Raw genomic sequence first — 27785 nt, 5'->3', positions numbered from 1 at the left:
GCACCTGCGTCTGACCCCGTGACCTTTTGCCAGCGGGCGTTCGACACTTCACGTGGTCTCAAGGTGCACCTAGCCTGGCACAACCGTCGTGGGGACGTCACCGCCACTTAGTAGCGAATGGCAGTTGTTGTTATCAGTCTTAACTTGTTAATGACATGCAGTACTGCATTCGGTGCTACTGAGCCGGGGGAAGGCCAAGAGCATGCACGGTTGCCTCGGGTGCTGTGTATCAAGGCCAATTATAATTGAACAACTCTAAATGAAATTTGAACAAAGTAAGAATCCTAATGTAAGTCCTCCGGACTCAAGACCCCTAAAGAAGCGTTGAGACTCACGCTTTCTTTAAGACGGAATAATAATGTCCTTTACATACCCAGGAAAGTCTCACGGAGTCTCAGGGCTCTTTTTAAGGGGGGTTCTGCTTTGTGATGTTCACCGATTAAAATTCATATTGTTTGGCGAGTGTACGTGAAGAAAACACACCGTACATACGAGGGGGTTACACTCAACGCTGTGTGAAGATGGGTCCAATAATCTATTGCTGTATGTACTACCTTCTCCTGGCCACCTCCCAATCCAACTAAACTGCGTTATTTTGTATTTACCTTTTACGTTGCTTACCACTTCTGTTGCAATTGTAGTATCGGCGCCATGTCACGTGGCGAAGTCCATTCGGATCGCTTGCAGAGCAGAGCAACCCTTCGTGTGTCAGAGCGGCCGAAGAAAGTGGACACCACGGAGTTGATCCCGACAAACGAACCTTGATATTCTTGGTTTTTCCATCCACTCCGCCACTGAGAGTGATTTTCACAGCAAGATGGTAAAAATGAAACAAATGTATTTGGATGTATGTTTTGTTCGTGTGTGTGTGCGTGCGTGTGTGCGCATTCATCGGTGGCTGGGCTGAGATGATGACATCGCCACAAGTTGAGAGTTGAAAACGCGGTTTAAGCCCAAACATCTGCCTCGATGCGTTCCACGGGAATCTTCCCAGCAGCCCACCGACTTGCTCTGACGTCTGTGCCACCTTGGAAATGATTACGAGTGAATCCAGGAAACTGAGTCATGTGTTTAATGCTAAGCCACCTCTGGGCCACTTTACCACCCACTACCAATCACGGCAACCTGTGGGCAAGAGCCCTATAAAGGGGAGAGGGCTACAGGGACATTGAGCACATCAATGTCACCTTCTTGGTAAAACTACGCACGAGAGATTCCCGCCAGCACCGTCAACACCGTATAAGTGCACTGCTGTGGGAAGCGTGGACCCTCGGTGACGTGTCCGCTGTTTACATTCTGGGGTGAAGAAGGCGATGATGTACAGATTCCCTTCGTTTCAAGTAATTGGCCGTGTAAGTTACATCGTTTCCTGACTTAATGATATGATTCATTTCAAACTGTTTAGGTTACGTGTCTTTGAACATGATTTACACGTTTGCGTGTGTCTAGGTATTGCAGTATTTCTTCAGAAAGTAAAACGATTGCTATTTTAGCAAGAAGCCGATGTTCATCTTCGTGAAATGAGAATGATTCAATGGGAGCAGATGAGTCAGAGCCTCAAGACTATTTTGCAAGAGGGTCCTGCTTGTGATATTTGACCACTTCCTCTTGAAGCACTTTCGCTTGTGGAGAAAGAAGAAAACAAATACACACAAAGCGTGCCTGGAGAAGACACGAAAACGAGGGGCTATCAAAGTCGACATCAACATAGGCAATAGGTCCGGAACCTACCTGCTGTACTGCATATCAGAAACGGTATCTCGGCGTGAATCACGAACCCCACCTCCACATTGCTGGATTCTACATTTGTGCGTGTGCCACCACTGCACTGCGAAGCTTATGAACATGTCATGACGCAAGCCACCTTTCGTTGTGACCCGTGAACGGGCGCGAGCATCAATGGAGACGATGTTTTGTGCTCTCTGCATTATTCATCACGATGACCACACACGCACCAACTGGGGGTGATGGATGGAAGGCGCACTCAAGATGAATGCACAAGTTGCCAGGTGGCTCAGAGGTCAGATATACTTAACCAGCACCGCTGATATCTTGGAGTCGAATCTTGGTAGCCACCCGTCATCTCAAAACTGGGCCCTCTTGTGTGGCAAGTTAATGGTCGCGGCCTGGTTACTGACTGCACACAACAAAAACCCATCATATTAAATATGGTTCGTCGTTTTGGTGGGTGGCGGGGATATTCATGTACAAAGAATGAAAAACATTGGTTTTACTCCCGTTCTATGATAATGAATGTATGTTTGCAGGATGCATTTGTACGTTGCAGCGTCTCTAGTGTGGCTAAGAAGATCTTGGAAGTAGGTCATTGCCACATTTCTCCCCCCCCCGCCCCCCACAAGACGGACTTGCGTTCCTTACGTTATCGGACAATTAAGCAGGCATTAATTGTCCAACGAACACACAGCTTGGGCGATTGTTGGCGGTGTCTCACCGAGCTGATGTCTTCCCCGTTCGTCTGCGAGTCCCCGTCGTTCTCTCCCCACGAGATCGAGCGAACGCTGTGCGCGAGTTATCAGTTGAAACGTGTTATTCTTCAGGGCACATACAGCACGCACGCACACACCCCGTGTAATGTGATATCCCGCAATTTGGTTAAACAATGCAGTGCATCCGAAAACTGTATCCCGTTGCCTAGATCATTTCTTGCAGTATCTTTGTGGGTCCCGTGCGTTGTAAGCTGCCTTACGTAGACTCACGTTTCAGCATTCAGAGACAAATTTAGTAATTATCTCCAGTGGAAAGTAAATAAAGCAATCGTAGGCGTGGATCATGAGAACAAGGACAGCTGCTTTTCAGTTCAGATAACACGCGTGTGATGTCGTAGGTTCACGAGTGCACAGTATTTGCATTTAAGAATGATACCTTTGAACACAACATTTCACGTGCCCTCATGTGAAACATGAAAGCATGCTCTTTTATTGCATTCATTGCAAAACATAGTTCCACAGGTGTCAAGCATGAAGGTACAATATCAGGAAACGTATAAGCGTGAACATGCGTAATAAATAATTGTCTTTCAAGTCATAAATATTTAACATTCATAAAAAACACACACTGGTTCAAACGTTGACGCACTCATACGCGACACGTGCTGCCGGTAAAACTCGACTAACACTTTTTTTTTAGCAGATGGTGAGGTCCTGTTAAAGTTTGTTTTAAACACACACAAGGAAAGCGTTTCGAAACACGTATTTGTTCAGTGGTAGTTTGAAATGGCGAAGTCGTGCTCGTCTGGGATGCGGCAATGTCGCGTAGTCCCAAACTGAAGGCAAGCGTTGGTTGTACTGTCGCCCCTTTTAAAAAAAAAAAACGGGATTATACATTTTGTAATGAGCATTACAAGGGATACGTCACTTTTTGATACGGTGAAATGTGTCAAAGCCGGACTTGAGTCGGCCCAATAATTTTGGGCACGTCGGAAGGCTACCCAAAATAAATAATAATTGTAGAATAACAAAAAAAAAGCTTTGTAGGAGATGGCGTTCGTATGCTGACTCGCAATTCAAACGCTGCGTACTTATCTATTGTAGGGGATGTGGTGAGCCTGTTCCCGTGGATGCCACGTGTTCTTCTCGGCTCTTTCATGAATGTAAGTTTTTATTTTTTTATTTCACCAATAATACAATGTTCAAGCCCATCAGAAAACCTCTTCAACCAAACATATCTAGCGAACCTCAGCCTTCCAGCATACAATCTGGAGTTTTGTTTGTTCTTAAATTGCAAATATTTAATAGCAAATATTTCAGTAAGTTTTAATTAAGATTCATGAAATATTTTAGTTGTCAATTCCACGTAAAGTAATTAAAATGTAGTAAATAAATGCATCCCTTAATTATTCGTAGCACAGTACAACTGTTAATGGAAAGGTGCACCCCCAATTTATCCAGCTTCAGTGGGGAGAATTGTCACGATGTCAGGTGTGGCCCAGAGTCATGAATGTCACAGTAAATTTCACAATGTTTACACACAAGTTTAGCACCCGTGAGCTACTGCTTTTGAAACAAAGAGTAGGCACTCTTTCATATATTGCGTACATCGGGTAGATTCTCGAGTAAGATTGTCACGCACACTGCTCAGTGGATATTCGACCCCAGCGTCTGACTAATATAATAACACGTTGTACAATTGTCATGGCTGATATCATCATCATCACCATGGTCACAGTCACGAAATACTACATTCTCCAGGGACACATTTCAGAAGTGCTGCAGTGTGCTAAAAATTGATGAAGTTCACCGATCTTATACTTGCCCAACCATCGGGAGTAGACGGTTGAGCAAATATAAAACCGGTGAATCAGTTTAGCACTGGTTAGCGCACTGTGCTATGAGTCCAGCAAACTAAGTTCGATTACCGGCCACGGATAACATCAGTGGCGAATTGACATCTGAACCAGTTCTGAGCCACCCCATTCACCTGCTCGCATTGACCAGCATGGTGAAGTATGGTCAAATAACCCCCGTGGCCACCGCGGCGTGTGCAAAGTGCTCATCCGGCAGGGAGTTGACAAAGGGCCACAAATTATTATTTCTTATTTCACCTTTCTAGATGTAATTCTTACTACAGCTCTCACTGCAGTAGACATCGCTCGTTTTAAGAGGTGGTGCCATTGCTTACTCATTACCCTGCAACTCACACAACATCTTATTTCATGGATGGGCAACCCTGGGCTCCGAGGATCACGTGTGGTGAACATTCGCATGTTTTATCCAAGTGGTAGACGCGTGCAATGAATATTATCCCAATTGAAGAATCGCGTGAACGGTTGAGGAAAGTAATCGGGCTTTCGCACGGTGCATCGCCCGAGGGGACAATGTGCCGTGGACGATGCTGGCGATTAAAGTTAAAGCGCACACACACCGAGCGGGCAACCGTCACAGAGTGGATGCAATAAGATACATTTTCGGGAGTGACATTGATTTTGACATCGTAGGATGGACAGAGATGGAGACGGCGTGAGGTCATCATCCAGCAGTGAATAGACAGTGGCTGATGATGTTGATGATGATAAACTAAACTTAATCTCTTTTTTCATTTTACCAGGTGAGGCCCACTGAGCTATGTAGCTCTTTTTCTAGAAGCGACCTGGCCACAAATGATAGCTCAACGAAGTGGCTTATCACGGGGCAATTTATAGCAGCCAAAATCTCTAAAACGCACGTTTCTAAATGTGGAGGGGAAAACCGACGGATCCAGAGAAAAATCCACGCGACCACGGGGAGAGAGAGAGACATCCAAATTCCAAATATACAGCAGGCGTCAGGGTCAGGATCGAACCCACGATCCTCCTGCATACCAGGCGAGGTAGTTCCCATCTTGCCACCCTGGCAACCCCTGAGGATGGTGATAATGAAGCTAGTACAGAATATCAATTGATGGGGAGAAATCATATTTCCTTCATTGGTTATGTATGGGGAAACAAATTAGAATATTAATGTGTCACTCCACGGAGAGAGAAATGTTTACCTTATCTGGTGGCATTTGAATGGCATATCAACTCCGTGCAGAAATCTGCGGTGATGGCCACGGCTGCACGCAAGAAGTACTGACAACACTTTTATCAGTTTCTGTAAGTCATCGCATCTGGCACGTTATCTTGACAAACACAATAGAGGGCGCGGTGCAACGACGCCAATCAATTCACTCGCATGCATTTTGCGCTGTCGCCAACGTCCTCAAGGCATTTATTCTGGTGACGTCGCAGAAGGTTGAGCAATTTACGCGGACTGTAGGTAGGCCTCGGAGGAACGAGTTCACTGTGGAAGTTTCGAACTTGTAATTTTACAGGCCACCTCCGCGGATGCGCAATTACATACATTCGAGTTTATCAGGGTCACACAGTGTGTGGGTCTGTCTTTTGAAAATGAGCAAAACAATTTACTTGCCAGGAAATGGATACCGCTGCTGCACGCGGCAGTAAGAATAAATTGGATGCATTTGAACATGCGACAGACCATTTACACACCCGCCTGCAGCCCCATGGGTGACAAACCGTCGCTTTCCTCAAATAACTGTTGCTTTTGAGGCAACCGGCTGCTGCAAGTGAAATGTTTGACCATCCCCGGGTATCTCTTCTTCAATAGACCACCGAGAGAACACAGCCCCCTGGCCCGACCGCCGCACGAAACGTGTAAACATTCTGCAGGCCTCCGCTGCTGCAAGAGGGATGGGGGGGGGGGTGGCGGCAGGGGCGTTCGGAGTTTCGCTCGAAAAGTGATCGGCCACTCGCTTACCCCGACCGCCCGGCCGTGGCCAGCCAAGTGCGAATCTTCGCGATGTTCCACATCGCCTAACGACAAATCCGGTCCGGCAAGATTACGCAAGCGGCATCCCAGCTCGGGGCACCGTGACTACTGATCTGTGTGTGCAGGTTTAAGGGCGAGGGCGGGAGGGGCATAAGTTGTAATGACACAAAATCCAAACTTTGTTAGTCTTCCTTTTGGAGAAGATAAAATAAAGTAACTCAATAAAAGTGGCTGCACGTTCATCATAACAGGCTCGGGAACACCTTAGGGATTAGTGGTGGCTTCAAAGTGTAAACTACAGGATTGACCACACACGTGGAGCAGTATACCACAGCGTCGGTGACACGACAGCGTCTGGTCTCCTGGAAAGGCACACGCATGCCACAAACGTAACGCCTGTCTCTCGTTGGAGTGTCTGCAGTTGCTTTGGCACCAGACGTGGAAGGATAGCGATGCGCTCTGGAAACCCTTATCGCCACATGTGTACACAAGCCAGCCGAACAGCAGTCACTATGGAGCCAAGAACCCATCAATATTGCAGGCATTGTCTCCGAATCCATATGGGCGACGAGCAATTCATATCGTGTGCGCAATTTAGCGCAGAACACGGGCGCCAATGTGAGCGCAATAACGCGTGTCGATGCACACGCCAAACATCTGCGGGCACTGATGGCATCGTCTGTCACTGCGCGTTCATTGATGTGCACGCAACAAACTCCGCCCGCTAAGTCGCGAGACTAACTGCAGGCTCCATATTCACGTTCATTTTCTACGAGCCAGCTCGAACGATGATTGATGACAACGCCGTCAAGTGGTGACAAAGTCCGTGACAGTGGTAATGGCGGTAATGGTGTGGGGATTGTCCTGACGCAAAGTCCGTGTGGAATAATCACGCTCGCTGCGAAGGACACTCGTAGCGCTGCATGTACGTGCGTGTGTAGGTACGTGCATGCAAGCATTAAAGTGCATTTTTTTTGGTAAATGTTTTCTTAGTTCAAATCAGTTTACATATTTACATATTTCAGTGTTCACCACTCCAAACAGATTAAACACGTCCTGCTCGTGCCGAATACCTTCTCTTGATTGCAAAAGTGTCACACGGTGAAATATATCTATAAATAAGGGCAGTGCACTGTATCAGGTAGCATAACCCAGGGCCTAATTTCAGCTGGATCTGTCCGGGTCAGCGACGCCACACGAGTCACCAGTGTATCTCTCACTGTGGCCGAGGCTGCCAGGGAGAGGCCTACTCCTGTCTTCGGTGAGACTTCAAGCACTGGCATTACTTGGGCCTGTATTTCAGAGGTCACCAGTCGAGTTCGATCTGTGGCTCCACCTCTGTCCGTCTAAACGAGTTCACCACAGTCGACCAGCAATGCCGCGTTTGGTGGAATACAGTGCGAGTGATCTCACGTCTTGCAAAAGCCAAAATACCCTCCAGAGGGGCTCTCTTCAGCTCCCTCCAGTGGAGACACTTCCTCCGGCAGTGGCGGGAGCAAGTGCTTACACTTGTTGTTGCTATAAATCTTTTGCCGTCCTTACCCGTCACGTCTCTGCCTCTCGTCGACTCCGAGACAACGACAACAGTTCGCTAAACTTCCCGTCCGGCAACTCCAGGTCCAGGGAACTGCGCACAGAGTCCAGAGCACTGGGCTCGACGCCACGGCCGAGGATCTCGGCCAGCCGTCCCGCCATCATGGGCGACGCGTCGGCGGAGCGGATGAGCTGCGCGAGCTGGAAGGAGGAGAGCGAGGCGGACTCGGAAGATCCACCACCGCCCTTGCCCTTGCCCAGGTGGCGCAGCAAACCGGAGCCGCGCGAGTCGCCGCCGGCACGTTGGGGGAGAAGCGCGGCGCGGAGACGCGCGGGCACCGAGAGGAGTCGCTCGAGCACGGAGCGACGCACAATGATGAAGATCCACGGGTCGAGGATGGGGTTGAAGGAGGCGAAGCGTAGGCCGGCCAGGTCGCGCTTGAATTCAGTGTTCGTGGGCCAGATGGCATTGATTAGAGTAGAGACCTTCGTGCGGAGGAGGCAAGGGAGGGTGGGGGGAAGAGAGAGAACAGCATCTCGATGGGGTTCACGAATCACCTGCTGCTGCTTGCGACATGGTCGCTTCTGGTAACGTTTGAGAACAAGCCTGCCGCAGGGTCTTCTTAGTAAGCCAGACATACCGCATCGCTTGACATTACTCTGCACGTGTGTGTAGCCCTTTGTTGTCCCACTGCTGTGTGATGGCCTCCCCACGCCGCGTGGGTCGTGGTTGTTCTTTGGCCGAACTTCACACGCTGGCTGATGCTGGCTGTTGAAGGCGGGGAGCATAGACGTGGAAGCGTAGAGGTACCACTCAGGTGCTGCCCACCTAAGTAGCTTCATATTTATACGAATGGGGTGTAGCGCTGGCTTCCTGAGTAAGCATCTGAATTTGTTCTGGCCAGTCCTTTCACAAACCTTATTTGACCAACGTAGCAGGTATGACCCAAAAACCCTGATGATAAACAGAGTGTAGGAGGGCCTTCATCCATTGACAAAAGGCGCTGTGCATTTATTAGTGTTTTATTCATCCACTGCATTTTGGATTCTCTCACATCTCACTATAATTGTTTTGTATATAGCGTGTAATGGTTTGGTTCTATGAGTTTATGCTACGGTCGTTAAATCCTAGATTATCACGAGAACACGAATAAAATAAAACGAGATCTGCATTTCATTAAATACATCGCTTTGGGAACTGTGAAATCTAAATATGTGTACTTTTTTTAAATAAGCGAAAACACATTTCACACAAACGGCCAGCAAATCCGTAGGACCCATCATACAAATGATGAGATATGCACAATTAAATGGCCTATTAAATCCCATTACACTCATGCCAACGCACGCGAAAATAGGTCCTGTGGCTGGACATAAAAATTGTGTGAATTTACACAATCTGCCAAATTGTTGTAGAAGCAAAACAAACATACAAAGGCACGGTTATAAACACGTGTTAGAGGGGGACTCATGAAACTGCGACCATATGTTAAGCATTATTCATCCTACCTGAGAGTGGGAATCCATGAGAACAAATATCGTTAGAGCCACGCCAACCACAACAGCCTCATAGTCTCAAAGCTCGTGTTAAGGTCCCAAGTTAAAACATAATAATAGCGTCAATCCCTTGCTGAATCAAAACTTTCCCACGCTCGTTTGGTCATGGAGGTTGTTTAACCATACTTTAAACTAAAACTAAACTAAACTATTTTTCCTATTTTACCAGCTAATGCCCACTGGCCACAAATGATAGCTCAACGAAGTCGGCTCATCGTGTGGAACTCTAGAGCAGCCACGTCATCTAAGTAGCGGAGGGAAACACCGGAGGACCCGGAGAAAAATCCACACCACCGCGGGAAAACATCGTGCCACCACGGCGTCAACGACTGCCAAGTGCAAGTTGGTGAAGGGGAGAGAAGATGGCGACGCCACTAATGTTAGCCACGGTTGGGAATCGAACTCAGGTTTACCGGGCTCACAAGCGCAGGGCGCTACTCCCCCCGAAATTGCAATTGCCTTTAGAGACAAAAGTTACCGGTAGTTCTTAACAAAGTGTCAACAGTAATGGAGCTTGTGTTGGCCAAGGTGGAAATCTATTGAATTCAAAGAACAAACAAATCAATTGAACTCGACGTGAGCCGCGACAAACTCGTATAAAAGTTTGGTTTATTTTGGAGAAAACAAAAAGCTACGCAACACTTTTTGCCTATTATACTTTAGCCAAAGAGCGCCGGTATCTGAACAAAAGGCTGTCATTATAATTGCTAATACTAATAACAATCTTGATGTTGATCATGCATGGCCCCTAATGGGGTATAATTGCCGGCATCACCCTTCCGGGCGTGATGTAGTCCAAGTCCAAGATCAAGTGATGATTATAGCCAGTGCAATGAATATGATAGCATTATCCAGAGACGTCTGCAATAAATTTCGATTTAAAGCTTTTGTGACTGCAGGGATTCATCTTCTTGGTTCTTTCGGTAAAGTCACGTAGAAGGGAAATAATAAAATAATAAAAATAAAACATAATAAAATAATTCTCACGACGTTTCGGCTGCTTGCGTTGTGGCCGAAACGTCGTGAGAATTATTTGATTATGTTTAAAACATTTTATTTTATTATTTTCCTTCTACATGACTTTACCGAAAGAACCAAGAAGACGTCTGCAATACTCTGCTGGGTAAATAAATGACACGAAAGACACACCAAAAGCATTATTCGTCCCGTATCTTTTTGGAAAAGGCCCAGTTTTCATATCTTCTAAGGCAAACTTACACAGAGTTTGTGATGGTCAAAAAGTATTATCTGTAATGATATTTGCACGCACAGCTGGTACGGCGGGGTGGGGGGGTCTAACGGTCGTCTGCATTGCACAATGGAGGGAGACCCCGTTTTAAAAGTTTAAATACAAGAAGAAAATAATAACACAACGGGCAATATAAGTTTACCGCATCATAAACAAATTACGATAATAGAAAACCAAACACAACATAAGCAAATAACCTTTATAACAGATATCACATACAGTAGTACACGATTAATTGCACAGAGCAATTATCAAAAACATTCTCAGTTAACATTTCCAAGAAATGAATCTATTTGAACACAAGCTGACTGCACGAAACACCCAACTCTTCCGAATCTGCAAAGTGTTCATTTAATAATTTTCCTCCAACTCCTTATCCCGTTTCTCCATCTTCTAAACATCGTTCCTCCAGTTCCAAAACCTCATTCCTTCGCCGGTCGGTACATAAGACCCGCGGTTAGACTCCAGCAACAGGCGGCAAAAAGCCAAAGGGCGGTCCGGTGGAGTTCGCTGGAATTCGGCCACCGCTGTCGTTGACGTCTCGAAATCTGAAATGTGTCCCAGACACAAGGGCAGAGGAGCGGTAGCCAGGGCTACGCTCGTGTTTGCGGCCAAAACTAAAAGGAGGCACAGCCGCAGGTGCTGATAAACTCAAGTATGCACTTGCCAGAAAGCCGGCGGAAAGTTCAACGCCGCATGCCTGCAGTCTGTACCGTGCAGTGGCATACATGAATGTCGCTGACACATGACAGATGCCGTGCAGACACACGGCGAGTGCGGGAACTGTAAACAGTGTGCAAATGCGTCAACGCGCTTTAAACAGAATTTGCTTTACGACCACTCGCCACGGAATGAGAATTGCTCGGTTAGATTTGCTCGGATCAACCAAATATTTGGATTGTGTGTTAAGACTTCAGATAGTTGAGGACATCGGGCTGCCCCTGGACTATGAGTGAAATCGGTAAAGCTCCACGTGATTATTTTTCGGGCATGCATGTTCAGAAACTCGTGTTTTCCCAGGAAGGAATCACCGTACTGTGAGACCCGCCACCCGAGTTTGAATCCAGGCCACCGTAATTAACACAGACGAAGGAGGAGGATCTCCGAACCATGTGCAGTCACCCACGCCCCCACCCACTGACCAGCGTGGTGAAGTATGGTCAGAAAACGCTGTGCCATGCGGAGGTCTTCATCCAGTAGTGGATGTATAAAAGGATGTAAAGTATTCATATTAAATAAGCATGGGCGTCACTGTATGCCACCTTTGAGCTTTCTAGCCCTACTAAAACATTACAATGTTTTTACATCGGTGGCAATCATCTTTGTATATCATAATGGTTGGTCAACAGGTTATGGAATTAGATTATAATTGCCTAAACCCAATTGATATTCACGCGATTGCTTTAATACCCTGACACCTACGTACTCACATGTCAGTCATCCAGCTCGCTATTATTATTAAAAAATAATACTAAGACTTCATTAAGTGAATCGTTTCATTGCATGTATCTATTGGTATCTGTGCGTTGTTATATAATCGACAACTATCGTACTATTATTATGAACTACGCAAAAATGTTGTAGACCGAAAAAATAAAAAAGCGCGTGTTTTTTTTTTTTAAACCTTGCATAATTTTTCTAGACTCTAACCCAGACTGTGCAATGTAATAGCAATAGTATATTTGCAGCCCTTCGTCGATCCACTGCTGTTGTCTCACGGGAGGTTGCTTGACCATACTTCACCGCACTGGTCAGGGCGGATTTGGTGAACGAGAATGGAGCGGAGCTCAGGACCAGCTCAGAAATCATCAGCCACTCAGTCGGGCATCGTACTCACTGGGCTAGGCCATTAGGCCAGTCCGATAACCACTGCACCACCACTCCACTGGGATATAAGTTGCAACGGTCAAATTACAGTGATCACGCCACTGGAAGGATGTCCTCTAAGGAGTTGTAGAGAGACCTACGAGATGATACTCTTATCATAATATTTGCGCCTATGCTGCCACGCTGCCTAAATATCTTGTAAGAGGTAGGTGTACCCACATTTTACCCCACTACACGTGATTTGCCGATATATTTACACTACTGGGTGGATGGGGGGAGGGGTGTGTGCATTGTTTCATCTTGCCATGCCGGGCAATCGAACCGATTACCTGTGGATTTCAGGTCCAGCGTGCTGACCATTCCAGCATCGTGAAATGCAGAACTGTGCCGTTTGTCGCAAATGCCCACTCTTTGCGTAATTGAACTGATGGCAATATTTGCGAGGTAGGCATGTGCACAATACCACTATTTGAGTTACTGTATATTGGTGGCAGAGATGACTTTACGTGATGGGATTATGCATGGTCCCAAGGAAACGATACGTGTGTCAGTCATCGGGCTTATTTGGCCATACTTTACAACGCTGGTCGGTGTTGCTTGCTGAACGAATGGCTCCAATTGACCCGCGTATTAGCGCCAGTTAGCTAACCACTACGCCCCAAATAGAGGTTTTTTTGGGGGTGAGATGACGTAAATATATAAATGTGTCGTTAAAACCCGCCACCACCCGACACAGCCAACTAGTAAGGGTTCATACTCTTAGTTTTTCGGTAAAGTCACGTAGGTAAAAAATGAAATTTTAATTAATAAAAAAAAAACACGACGTTTCGGAGGCAATACAAGTCTCCATCATCAGGTGGGACCGTCACAGCCAATTTCATTTTTTTACCTACGTGACTTTACCGAAAAAACTAAGAGTATGAATCCTTGCAGTCACGAAAGCTTCAAATCTAGTAAGGGTTGTCACGTAAACAGAACGTGCCAATTCGTCACTAGCACAGCGGCGCAGTGGATCTCCAGCACCACCGGTGTGTTGGAGAGCCAAGCCACTGCGCCCCTCACTCCACCTCCGCGTGCCCCGGGTGGCAGCATCGTTTTGTCCTCGGGAGAAAGAAAGGGGAAAAAAACCTCCCCCGACCACGTTCAACGAATGCACGGTGAGTTGAACTTTTCGAGCAACTGGAACTTCGTTAGGTGTACAAGATTGATTGGTTTCCGTTGTGAAAAACGTGGCGAAATTCACACCGCAAAAGGCCCCAAGCGAAATGCGGTCAGAAAGTTGAAACATTAATGGTCCCTACTTTTGGAGAAATAATTTGGTGACGCTGCGTTGGCAGTGGAGATAAAAGCACAATTATTCATTTGAAAAAAACTCCAAAAATGTGTCAATAACATCGGCCTATGAAGATAAAAATATGATAAACGATGTTTCGGGTAATGCCCCTTCTTCATGCACGTTAAAAGGGCCATTGCCCAATACGCCGCCAATTGTACATCGTATTTTTAGACGAGCTTTCACGTAGCCCTGTATCGTGCATGTAGTGATGGAGTTGTAAATGCGTTAACCACGATCCGATGCCATTGTCCTAACTTCTCAAATACGCCAAACGTCCACAATGCAGGACTCCCGTGAAAATGGCGTCTTAAGACTCATGAAGACTTTCACGGGTAAACAAAGTGCGTTGCTTACTCGAAACAAAGCTGTTACAAAGTATATTTAACACTCTCCGTGAAATTGTCCCCAACATCCAAAATTGGCCAAAGATTCCTTCCGATATTAGGAAGCCACTGGAGCAATGCACTTTTAAATCTCGATTGAAAACTCATTTATTTAAACAGCTTTTGTGTTTAGTCTGTTGTCCTTCCCCCGCACATCGGATGAGCACAGTTGGCTACGTGCGGTGCGAAATTAGTTCAGCACACAAACATAGGACCCTCCTGAAAATGGGCCTTGAGACTCATTGGATACTCTGAATGGTAAACTGAATTGTTCTTTAAAATAACCAACATCGCTACGCAGTACGTATGTGTAAACACTTGTCGTGCAATTAGCCCAACATGCCAAACAAAAACTTCTCAATGCGTTAGGGACCAATCCTGCAAAACAGGAATGCGTTAGGGACCAATAATGTTTTTGTTGTTGTTCCTGGCTGAAACAAAAATCGGTCATCTCCAGTGCCATTCGTATACGTACGGTTAGAGGCAGCGAGCACACGAGAAAGATGATGGTCATGAACACCAGCAGCACCAGGTTGTCCACCTCCACTCCGCGCGGCCTGTGGATGCGCTGCAACCTCTGCACGGAGATCTTCCTGCGGAGCGAGGCGAGGGGACTGTCTCGACCCGGCTGGGACGACGACGACGACGGCAGAGGAGGAGCAAGCGGCGGTGGAAGAGCGGCAAGCGGCGCCGAAACTCGCGCCGAGACGCGCCGGGAGTTTGGCACCGCGTCCCGCAGCGTGAGCCTCCTCCTCATGCGAAAGAGCGCGACCCCCGCGCCCACGTTGCACGCCACCACGGCGCCGATGAGTAGCGACGTGGCCGCGGCGTAGACAAAGCCGTAGGCGCGCTCGAGCCTCGCGTCCACGTAGCACCACGTGCACGGCCGGTACATGCGCGCGCGCACCACCCCGGCGGCCAGCGGCAGCGCGGACAGCGCCGCGCTCGCCACGAGCACGATCGCGAGCGCGACTCGCGCCCACGTCTGGCTCACGCGCCTCTGGTAGACGTACGGGTGCGCGATGGACAGCCAGCGCTCCACGGCCATGGTGCACAGGATGCCCATGGTGGCGAAGCCGAAGAAGAGCATGCAAAAGGTGAAGTAGACGCAGAGCGGGTTGCCGCCCAGCTGCTCGATGGTCTTCTGCGCGCCGTACGCGGCCAACACGAGCGGGCTGGAGAGGCAGGTGCTCAGCAGGTCCGTGACCGTGAGCGCGCACACGAGCGCGAAGAAGACGGTCTGCTTGCTGTCGCGGCGCGAGCACGCCAGGATGGTGACCGCCAGCGCGTTGCCCAGCACGCCGACGGCGAACATGAGGGCGGCGGGGAGGGCGGCTGCCACCTCTGGGACCGCGTCGCACGAGCTCGCGTTCGATGTCGCGGCCGCCGTGGTGGTGGTGGTGCTGCTGCCGGTGGTGGTGGTGGTGGTGCTGGTGGCGGTGATGCCGTTCATCTCCGCGGACAGGGCCATGGAGGAGGCACCGCTGCTGCGTGCGCAGCTCAGCCGTGCCGGGCGTGTGCATTGTTGTTGCGCTGTGCGGGCATTCTTCTTGTGGCTCGCTCTGTCTTGTCGCTCTGTCCGTCTATCACAAGCGCCGCGCCGAGAAAAGGCGCGTGTCTCTGAGCGTGCGTTGTGTGTTTGTTTCAAGTGTCTTCTGAGCGTGCGTTGTGTTTGTGTTTCTCGCGCGTGCAATTTAGAAACCCGTGGAAGAAGTTCCAGCGTCCAGGACTCGATGTGCCTCCCCCCACGGTTCCCGGCGTCGTCAGTGTGAGTAAGAGCGACCAAAAAAAGTTACGTGCCTGTCAAATAAAAGTGTCCGTCGTTGTGCAGCTCACTGCCTATACACCCGAAGGCCCCCCCCCTCCTAGCCACCTACTCCTCCCATTAACACACCCACACACCCACGCGTTGCTCAATGTGACGCGGATACTCGAGAGCAAGGCAGGACCAAAGGAGGGAGTAGGGCACGGCGAGAGAGGAAGACGGGGGGGGAAGAGAAGTTGGAAAGAAGCCGCCGCCCAAAGTAAAGAAGAACAACTGGATTTTGAGATGTTGTTCATTGCCTCCGGGCGTCATAAGTAACCTCCGTCAGTGCTTTCGCGGTGTCTGTCTGTGTGTTGTCCGTGTGAGTCGTGTTTCTAAGACAACTTGGCACTTCTCCGCCGAGTTCACCCACACACGCACGCACGTGTGACTGTCATTAAAATAGCATCGTCACCTGTGTGCCTATGGGGCAACTGCGCAATGAACATCGGCAACGGCGCACGGCGCAGAACACGCAATAATTGAAGTCATTATTACACAGTGACGTATCGTTGCCACGCGGGTTTACGATAAATATAGAAGCGAGCGAATATGCGCTGTTGTGTTTGCTGGTGTGAAGGTGTGTAAGCTGATCGTTGCAAGGATTGTGTTTTTGTTTATTTAGACTTGTTTTAGGATGGAAGTCGAACACTTGTGTCAACATGTCCACAGCTGGATGGATGCTTATTCCCCTACACGCCGGGTCGGTAGTTGGTGGGGTTGTTTCGATCATACTTCACCACTCTGGGCGCTGTGCGTTGTTGGTTGGAGGGGACGCCTCGGACCTGTTTAGGTATCACTGGGCCACTGATGGTAGCCGTGGCCGGCAAACAAAATAATGGACTTTATTTTTCTCTTGATATTTGCTCTATATAATGGGTACATGTGGACCCCTGACAGCCGTTAGAGGCGGCTACATTCGCCACGCATATGTAGAATGGACAACAGCTGGGAATTAAACGCGTGTTGTTCGCAAAAATGGAAGGAACTGGAAAGAGAGGAAGACCTCACAGAGAACGATGTGGCCACTACTTGAGCATATTGGCACTACAAGTTAGAGAGAAACTGTAGATGACGAAATGTGCAGTGGTGATGATGATAGTGATGGTGAAATTCGCCACAATGTTAAACATCAATAGCTGATCGAATCGCGCAACAGTGGAATAACCGCCAGGAGTGGGCACGGGGTTCTTGGGTACACAGCGAGGTCTGGTTGAGTCCTCTCTAGCCCAAACAATAACAGATTCTACCCCACTCAGCCACCATCGCCTGTCTACAAGAGTATTTAAAAATAAACTGTCATCGCATCACATACCTATGTATTATGCATCTTGAACTTCTTTCGCACCGTACGTAGCCAACCGTGCTCATCGGAGGTTGCGGAAAGGACAACGAACTAAACACAAAAAGCAGTTCTAAAGGAATTAGTTCGTCGTGGGTGCTTTAAAAGTGCATGGCGTTCAGTGTCTTCCTAATATCGGAAGGAAGAGCGTTCCAGACGGCCGCAGAAGCGCGTGAAAGAAAAACACGCGATGCAGTGGCCGTCTTTGTTGGATGGTCAGTCAAAATCCGCTGCGAGGATGACCGGAGTTCCCCTGATGCCTTATGCTCCCTGGCGAGATCAGAAAGGCAGTCTGGTTCATTCGTGGCAAGCACTTTGCGTGCAATAAGTGCGAACTCGTAATGTAAAACGCACACAATGTGGGTTTCCTCTATATCGATTGCACAACTGATAATCACTTGCATTTGAAGACTGGCATTGAGCAGACGATGATTTATTTATAGATACATAGATACCTATACATTACTTGGTGATACAAATGTGTATTTCAAAGCCTCAACGTGTCTCTGGCCAATCTCAACAGTACGCTCATTAAATATTTTAACAAATCTCCCGTGTGATATAAGTAACCACCGCCTTCACAATATTCAATCAGCCGTTGAGAATAAATTAAGAGCACAGGGGCATCTATAAATGGAACAGGGGTATCTATAAATGGATCGTCACGTACAATATACAAACGAGTCGGCTCAGATGGAGGCACACGCAATGTGTGGCTTCACTGAACCTCGATATTCCTGCTTTGCAGGAATGATCCCCCTTGCCTTGAGAAGTTTTTTTTGGCATATTGGGCAATTGCACGATACGCGCTTACACATACGTACTGCGTAGCGATGTTGGTTATTAAATATGACGCAGTTTACCCTCGAGAGGATCCAATGAGTCTCAAGGCCCCTTTTCAGGAGGGTCATATGCTGCGCCGTACGTAGCCAACCGTTGTTCATCGGAGGTGCCTTGGTTCTTGCTGTGCCACATTTGCATACACGGACTGTGCCCGGCTTCACAGACGACGCAGGTTGCATTCGAGTCAAACATATTTGGAGTGGCGAGCCACTGCCAATTCGTCATTTGCGTTGATCCACAGCTCCGCATGGCCCCGCATGCGATTCGGTGGCTTGAACTACTCATTAGTTACACGCATTGTTGAATAATGCTCACAGAAAAAAACCCAATACGAGTTGTATGTATATATAGAGAGAGTTTAGGGAGAGTGTAAATGCAATCTTCCCCACGCTGTACAAGCTCTGCGACACGCCCGTGCATTAGCTCTACCCTTTTCCTTCCGATATTAGGAAGTCAATGGAGCTATGCCACTTTAAAATCTAAATTCAGAACTCAATTCTTGAGAACTGCTTTTTGCGTGTTTCGCGTTGTTGTCCTTCCACCGCAGCCTCCAATTAGCTACGTCCAACGTACACAAAGACAAAGATCCCCCGTAAAGCCTTAACAGACTGTAGGGGCAAGTGCTGTTAGCGAGCACCTATGAAGGCCGGAAGGATACACGACGGGGTGGGTGGCCAGCACCACGCCCGACCGCCTTTGTCTCCCCGGTGGCAATGGTTACACACCGCACCAGGTACTCATTTGAGGCTGAGTCGACCTAGGGGAGGTCCGGGACCGGTTTAGATAATCGTCACTGGTGTTGGCCGTGAGCGGGAATCGAACCCGTGTCGCCGGGTTCATAGCGCATCGCGCTAACCGCTGCACTATCGCTCCCCACACGTACACACACTCAGACACACACACGTACACACACACAGACACACACACGTCCACACACACAGACACACACACGTAGACACACACACGTACACAGACACACGTACACACACAGACACACACGTACACACACAGAGACACACACACACACAGAGACACGTAGACACACGTAGACACACATAGACGGTCATCAGCATCCTCATGACGTTTCCACGCAGCATCGTGCTCTACGTACTTGACCACGTGAGTTGGATTCCTGGCCACGGTTCACATCGGTGGCGAGTGACATCTGAATCGGTGCTTTTAGTTCTTTCGGTAAAGTCACGTCGGTAAAAAATGAAATTAAAATTGAGAGTATGAATCCTTGCAGTCACGAAAGCTTCAAATCTAGAATCTGAATCGGTATTGTCCCCACCCCCGCCTGGCCCTCACCTTCCTTCACCTTGACCATTGATCCGCGTGCTCAATACGGTCACCGCCTCCACCTTCCCCCCCCCCACACACACACTTTGCAGGTCGATAACAACCTAATTTTTCGAAAGTTGACTGATCGCGCGTTATTTTTAGATTGCGTAAATAGCACAAGCGCGTGTTGGAGCCGAGTCACACGTGAAGATCGAGGTAGCTAAGGCAGGGTTGAGCCCGGATAAGGGGCCGTCCATAAGTTACGTCATGCGCCTAGGGGGGGGGGGGTCAGACATTTGTGACGATGTGTGACGAGGGGGGGGGGGGAATGTGACATCACGTAAAAATGCGCAACTTTTAATAAATATAGACAACACGTTCTACTCAATTAAATAGACTTTTTAATGAAAAAAAAATATTACATCAGAGTGCAGCGCCACATTAAATACGCACTACAATGACAATAGTTTAAAGCGATTTGAAGCATGTTTTTTTTGGGGGGGGGGAAGCAGAGCGTTGTGATGTCATATTTGAGGGGGGGTCTGACTTTTTCTGACGCCGTGTGACGAAGCGGGGGGGGGGGGTCAAAAATCGTCCAAAATCGCGTGACGTCATTTATGGACGGCCCCTAACGCTCTGCTTGGATGGGTGCCCGCCAAGTGCACGGATGGTTGTTATGGGCGACTGTGGGGCTCTGTTTCGTGGTGGCCAGCAGAGGGCAGTCGGGAAGATAAAAAATCTCCGTTGTACCGTACTTCTACGCTCCCGTGCCTCGTTCCTCGCCCTTAACTCAATAGCTTCGCACACACTGGTCAAATAAACACCGCGAGCCTCATCCATCAGTGGATCGCGAGCTCGTATTGTTACATGTTCACTTCACTTGCATCCAACTTATGCAAGAGGTGTCACGGCGTGAGACGAAATAAAGATGTGAAACTCTTGTAGAGCAGGGCAAACCCCCTGTGTTGGCGAATGGCCCACGCAAGCAGATGTGACAGAGCTACCTCTAAGGTCACTCAAAGCGAATTCTGATCCACACACAGTAGAGGGCAGTATCTTCCCACCTGCGCTGCCGATTACAATAATGCCCTTCGCATGACGGTCAAGCCCATATTTAATTCTCAGAGCAATTATTGATACGCGCCTTGAGAACATCACACGAACTCCACTTGGAAACCAAGTTTAATCACAAGCCACTGCCTAGATGTGAACCCAGGTACACAACGCTGCGAGCTCATTGCTCTAGCTTCTGAATCAGCCAGCCACCTCATAACGGTAATTGAAATGGCTCTCGAACAGATGTTCCCGTATGAAATTGAATTTTGTGAAATGCCCTCGGAGCCTCTTGTTTTCCACATGTAGCCGGCAGAGTGGCTACAGCGCCAGACAATATACAGACCCCGAGGCTCGCTCCGTTCAACAACACAATACGTGCTCGTACGTTTACATGCAGCATGTGTACAGGTGTAAGAAACGCTGCTCGGCAGCGGAATACAATAACGAAGTCAATTCGTACAATAAACGCGACTGCATCTCAAGATGCTGTGCAGAACGATGTGTGGCATCTGTGTTTTTTTTTATCGAGAGAAGCAGTCGATCACGGGCAGAGGAGAGCAGGGAAAGATCACGAGGCCGGGGCTTGAAGAGGGTGGCAGGAAGTCGACAGCACGGGCAGCTGCGGGAAGGTAGCTTCAGAAAAGCTGCAGCAGAATATAGCGAGCAAGCTCCCGCTGAGCAAAGGTCGACTGGAGGCTTCGACAGGTAAGCCGAGCTTGCTGCAGCAGAGAACACGTGGAGGGAAGTGGAGGGTGATGACAGGGGAGATGTAGGCAGCTGGGTGGGGGGGGCGGGGGCGGGGAATTGATGGAGATTCTTGAAGACTGTGAGTGCGATATTGAAATTGATCCGGGATTGTATTGGGAGCCGGTGGAGGGATTGGAGTATTGAATTGATGCGGTCTCGTTTATGGATGCAGGTGAGAATTTTGGCTGCGGTGCTTGAAACCATCTGTTAGTTTGGAGGTGCGGAATGTGGGGAGATGAGGGGTTTTGGGGAGTTGCGCTCGGCGAGTCGGGTTGTGACGATGGCATGGTGGAAGATCTTAGTGGTTAGATGGAGAAGAAACAACGTTGGATGCAGGAGATGTTGTGCAGAGGGACGTAGGAGCTCCTCCAGAGTTGAGATGTGTATGTTGAATTCCGTTCGCACGGTACGTAGCCAGCCGTGCTAATCGGAGGTGCGAGGGAAGGACAGCAAATTGAACACAAAAAAAACTGTTCTCACGAAATGAGTTTTCAATCCAGATGATTTAAAAGCGCGCAGCCCCAGTGGCTTCCTAATATTAGAAGGAAGAGCGTCCCAGATGGCCGCAGAAGCGCATCTGAAAGCGTGTGACGCTGTGACCCTCTTTGTTCGACTGCCAGCCCAAAAGCCTCTGTGGGGATGACCGGAGTTCCTGTGATGGTTTATGTTCCTTGACGAGATGAGCGAGATATTGTGGTTCATTTGTGGCAAGCACTTTGCGTGCAATTAGTGCGAACTCATAAGTTGAGACATGTGGGAAGAAATTTAGAGCTCCGGATAAATGACAACTCCCAAGGTTTCACACGCCCTTTGTCAACGTAACACATTTGAGAGGTGCACACGCAAACTGCAGGGTTTGCCAAGGGTGGACGTGTTTTGCTGATACGGAGAACTGGCAACATTTATCTGGTGGAAGTTAGAGAACCAATCCAATGTGAGACCACATCGAGGCAGGACATGGGAATAGCCACTGAGGTTGGTTTCATGAAGCCAATGCAGCGGTGGGTGTTATCAGCATCGAAATCATGGTCGACGTCACAACTGGAGATGGCTTTGCCAAGGCGTAGGGGGTATAATGAGAAGAGCAGGAGGCTGAGGATGGAGTTTTGTCTTCCCTCTGCGCTTACCATCACGGGTCACTGTCCAAATCACTCAACCACTTGATTGCCGCGACATCGAGGTCAATCAACCCTTCCATTCCACGTTATCGCTGCCGTGTAGCGCAGCCCTCGACGGCGTGGACAGATGTTTGTTGTGCCGCTTCGCAATCACACGTGCATGTGACGCGCACACCAAATGGTGCCAAACAGCGTGGCAAATGGACCGGAGCGAGACAAAAGGGTCTTGTGGGACACCATCGTGTGGAGGGGGGGAGGGTTCTCCCTTGGAGGAATACAGTCTGTGAATCGGAAAGTACGAGAGAAATGAAATGTTACGAGAGGTAAGAGCTGAACCAGGAGAGAAGTGCGCCTGAGATGCCAGCGTAGTTCTGGAGACACTCAAGGATTATGGAGTGGTCTGTGATGTCAAGAGCAGCAGAGGGGTCGAAGTGAACTCGGAGTCACTGCGTTCCATAGTTTGGAGAAGATAGTTTACCCGCGTGTAGCAAGCAGTTTCAAACGAATGGCTTTGACAGAAACCAGACAACTGAGTTGTGGAGACCATGGAGGGAGAGGAATTTGGGAAGATGGTTTAAGATAGGCTGTTGTTTGACTTTTCCAAAGAAAGGGAGATTTGGCATAGGATGGGCATTTGCAGGAAGTTGGGGTATAGTGTGGATATTTTCAGGATGGGAGTGACCGCTGTGGTCTTGAGAGATAAGGAAGCAGAGCAGCATGAAACGGAGGCATTGATGAGGCTGGTGAAGTACGGGGCTGGGATGGGTAGCAGTGAGGGAGAGTTTGGTAGAAGGAGGATGCCAAGAAACTCTGGGCTCAATTCCTGATGATGGACATCCAAATTCCCAACAATTCACTTTGCCTCCATAGTGAAGCAATGGGACGTGTTTTGTATGTATGTTGAACTTCTTTTGCACCGTACGTAGCCAACCACGCTTATCGAAGGTGCGGGGAAAGTAAAACAGCAGTTCTATAAAAATTCGTTTTCAATCTATATTTAAAAGCACATAGCTGCAGCGGCTTCCCAATATCGGAAGGAAGAGCGTTCCAGACGGCCGCATCTGAAAGCGCGCGACACGGTGACCTTCTTTTGTAGAGATGGTTAGCCAAAAGCCGCTGCTGCGAGGATGACCTATTTCGCGTGGTGATTGTTCATGCTCCCCTTTTTGTCGTGGTTCACACCGCATGAAATTACCAGAGCTGTAGCACGGGTGCCTTTGACCACGCGGAGGCCATCGCGTGTCCCAAGTTAATTAGAGCGTAAACAAGTGAGAGGCACTTGCCCTCTCTCCACGGTGCCCAAGCTAGCACCTCTCCAACCCCACAAAGCCTGCCATTACTTGCATTGTCTGATTGTTCATCGCCACTCCAAACAAAAGAGGAGGCGATCAAATAGTGCCCCGCCGAATTCCAATTTCGAACATCAAACAGTTTAATGCGTCCTCGATTGAGACAAAATCACGTTGTGTGCAATTACCCAGTGTTTGGACAAAATAATGGGACGCGGCTCGTGGAGAGATGACCAAACACACACTTTCGGTTCGAGTCCTGTCTTAAAATTGTTTTTATTTCCTGCGAACCATAAAGATGTTGTCAGCGTCGGTGGAGACAAATTTCACCCAACGGTGGGACCACAGTTGCCGATGCAAAAAGTTGGCCGCGATCTTTCCGTTTACATCAACTACTCGCCACGGCAGTCTCGCGCTGTTGAGACTTAATCCTTTTGACCCTCCCCTCTGCAACTCCTTGCGCTCAGACAAATAAAATCAATAAACGTAGCCAGAGAAAGAGAGAGAGAGAGCGAGAGACGGATTATTGGCCGTTGAAGCCTCCCCGTCCATAAATCCGGAGGAAGAAAAGAAACTCCTTAAACCTCGCGGTGAGTACGACGCCACGTGACGAAGTCAATCGAGCCTGCGTTTTTATATTTTGTTGGTGGGGTGAGCACGCTCGTACGGCGTTGCTTGCATAAAGTGGCACAGCTGGCCGAATCTCTGCTGGACATTTGTTGGGGGTGGGGGGCGGAGGGGGGGGGGAAGCTTCACTGCTCATCGGATTCCTCCAGTATGAATACATATTTTGATTCCGTCGGCAGGGTGACTCTCCGTCCTGGAATGGTGCGGTCACTCTTCTCGTCCCGCGCATCTGCTCCCGTACCACACGCAGTCAAAACATTCTAAATAGTAATAAGTATACATTGTCTGAACACGTGTAAGGCAGGACTAGTAATTAAAATGTATATGTGTCCTGGAGAACCGTAATGGAGTTTTTATTGCGTAAATATTTCAAGTTATCTCATTGCATAAACAGGCTATAAATCGCAAGCACGGCGTTGCCATTTGATACGTTCGAGTGCAAATTCAGCCGCGGAATGTTGTTGGCAGGTATCGAGCGTGCGTGGCAATGCCAATCAGACAACGAGCCAAGGCTAACGTCCCCAAAGCCAGCGGAGAAGACATCTAATGAGGAGGCTACCCACACCATTACGGACATCGCGTTGAGGGTATGCGCCCTGGGCTCTCGGCCAGGACACGATTGTCCACGTGCATCGCAACCATCCGTGTTGCGTGGTTCAATTAAACCCAGCGATGCTCCCTCCCGTCATGTCGATGAGCTTCAGCGCAGTTAAGACTGCTGCGGCTATTTGTTAATGGAGCCTTGGTGAACGGGGCTGTCTCGAGGGGCTTGATCCCAAGCCATGCCTTGCCGTACATTAAGACGTGGGCAGTCTGTGCGCTGAGCTTGGCACCGCTGGGGTTGAATGCAGGCATGTGATTAAAAGCACATTTCAAGCGTGGTGAGTTGATGGTTTCAGCCCGGTCACCAATGACTGCACACACACACACACAAAGACACCATTAGATTTGGGGGTCTGTGCTTAATTTGGATACATTCCAGTTCTGAAATTAAAACATCGGATTCACTGCCATGCGACAGTCACGCGATGGTGGGTGGGAAAGCGCCGCTCTCTGCTGTGTGGGCCAGAGGTCACTTGAATGGATCTCAGAGGTTGATCTGTAATATCCGCTTCTGTGAGTCGTTCCCCAACAGGAAGAGTTTCATCGCCTCGTGTCACTACGCCCATATAAACCATTCGCATCGGAGTGGGAGGGGGGAGAAATGACAAAAAAATTCAACAATAAATGTAAATCATTCACGATAGGTACCCGTAGACCAAGCGGCGACCAAATTATGCTCGATCTTGTGTGGCCACGAATATTGCCCCCGGCCCAACCCATCGTCTCCCTTGCAGGGTCTGTCGTTTTATGTAAAATTCCATTATTTTTTGTGAACAAAAATAAACATTCTCCCAATATCACCATATTTAGGCGCTACTGCGGCTCGGCCTGTTTTGTTTGGCTTCTTGTCTCAATGTTTTCATGAGGCCAGTGTAGTCTTAATTGTTTGTATGTTATGGATATTAGGCGATTATAAAACTCGACTTAATTTCAGCCGGGTGTATTCTGATGGGAAACATATTCCTGCACGCTGGGCACCACATCAAGTACGTCTTATTAGCGCGGTTAGCTACGTACGGTGCAGAAGAAGTTCAACATAGCTATGTACAAGTATAAGACATCTCGTTATGGATACGATTAGTCAAGTGCCTACTCCAGTCTACCAGCGACTCAGAAAATATTAATTGAGAAATGAATCCCTGATTTAAACTACACGCTATTAGTGATGAGAGTGATGATGATTGTCAGTAACCCTTACACGTACACTACTTTGTTGCGTACATACTTAGAGAATACATTTAGTATGGCGCCAAAATGTCTTTATATGTTAAGGGTACTTTAAAAACTAATACTTTCGTATGAACTGCCAGCCTTAGATTGTATCGTATGATTGGTATGGCTTATTGAAAATATAAAAGCCACCTGATCCACAGCTTAACATTGGAGACGTAAATACATAATTAAAGAACTCGCTGCATGGCATCTCTCTCGTAATAGCAATCACTGGAGCATGACCCACGTGTTTGTTTTCGTTTTTCTTTCTTTCTTTTTTCAAATTAATTAAGCTTCAAACTTGCGTTGTACAGACCTGTAAACACGTCAGAGGAAGGTGCTACAGGATAAGACGCAATCACTACCGTGGATGCGATTGCGGTTGTACAATTCCTCTCCACGTACTGATGATAACTTCTTCGCGAACGGAACTCAAGGAAGTGCAGAAGCTCCCAGGACGTGGAGAGAGACGACGACAAACACCGTGCCAAGGAACAACAGCAGCACGCAGTACACCCAGAACCACATCGGAAGACCTGCGAGAGCTATTTGGTTTTTTTTTAATTGCGCCTTTAAGCACGCACTTAATCCGATGTAACGGGCTGATGATTGGTGTTCCAACTTCCCTAAGGCTCTCAATTTGGCACCTCCAGCCCAGAGACTTGCTCAATCACACTTAGCCGCCCATCGCAATTTCAGACCCCCCCCTCCCTCCTGCCGCGTGCACCGCCTCTCATCCCCCCCCCTCCACCACAATCTTATTCAAATTGTACTATCGGCATCGCGCCATTGGGAGATGGAGATATACGTTTCGTAACTTTCGCAGCCGGCAGTGCACACAACCCTGTATGAGACAAATGGCCAGGGCCGGGACGAGACAAAAGGTATTTGGGGGCTCACTTTTTGGAGAAGACTTTTATTTTGTTTTGCCCTGCACAGTAAGTGTCCGCCGCATACCAATGTACTCTCCTTCTAAAATCAATTATACAGGATACCTCTGTCCACGCTATGAATATATATATTATATACACTCTGCAAATACTGTTTGTCGGGTACGCTTTGTTGAACAGAGCAGGAATAATCTGAACTAAGTCGTGAGCCGCAATTAAAATAACGTTTTTTGGGGGGGTTTGCAGACATTGGTGACCGGCGTGCAACCATTAACTCGCTACACTTGAGAACCGGGTGTATTCTATGAACTGTAAACAGTTTTTATTTTATTAAGCAGCTAAGGCCCATTGCACTGTGTAGCTCTTTTTCAGAAGCGACCTGGCCACAAATGATCGCTCAACAAAGTGGCTTATCACGTGCACATGTTTTACAGCCAAATACTTTAAACGTACGTTTCTAAATGTTGAGGGATACCCCGGAGGAAGTTCCACGCGACCAGCAAACTCAAAATATACAGCAGCAGGCGTCAGGGTCAGGATTCGAACCCACGACCTCCTGCATACCAGGTGAGGGAGTTAACATCTCACCACAGTCGCCGGCTGAAAGGTTGATCCGAATCCAGGATTTCCGCCGTGCCCACTTAGTCCTGACCCCTGAGTGAACTCAACTCGATATCACATTTGACGTTGTGCAGATTGAACACACCTCTGACATCTTGTTCTGCTCTCGTCAATAAAAAAATTCATTTTGTACAGACAAAAAAACAATGTATGAATAACGTCACGTTCTGGTTAAATTTCGATGGAAAAAAAATGTGTGTG

At 48.3% G+C, this 27785-nt stretch overlaps 1 protein-coding gene across 1 annotated transcript; it reads right to left on the bottom strand.

Annotated features, from left to right (window-relative positions):
* Positions 1-2897: 2897 nt before the first annotated feature.
* LOC144728792 (prostaglandin E2 receptor EP2 subtype-like) lies at positions 2898-16001 on the bottom strand. The gene is made up of 2 exons (XM_078608441.1): positions 14627-16001; positions 2898-8285 (listed from the first exon to the last, which is right to left on the bottom strand). The coding sequence occupies exons 1-2, from the start codon at positions 15620-15622 to the stop codon at positions 7812-7814; spliced, it is 1470 nt and encodes a 489-aa protein (XP_078464567.1). The 5' UTR covers positions 15623-16001; the 3' UTR covers positions 2898-7811.
* Between the last annotated feature and the right edge of the window lie 11784 nt (positions 16002-27785).

This window comes from Lampetra planeri, chromosome 30, assembly GCF_965212315.1.
Source record: "Lampetra planeri chromosome 30, kcLamPlan1.2.h2, whole genome shotgun sequence".
NCBI lineage: Eukaryota > Metazoa > Chordata > Hyperoartia > Petromyzontiformes > Petromyzontidae > Lampetra > Lampetra planeri.
Note: the sequence above shows the minus strand (reverse complement) of the source record. Positions and strands in the feature narration are given on the sequence as shown.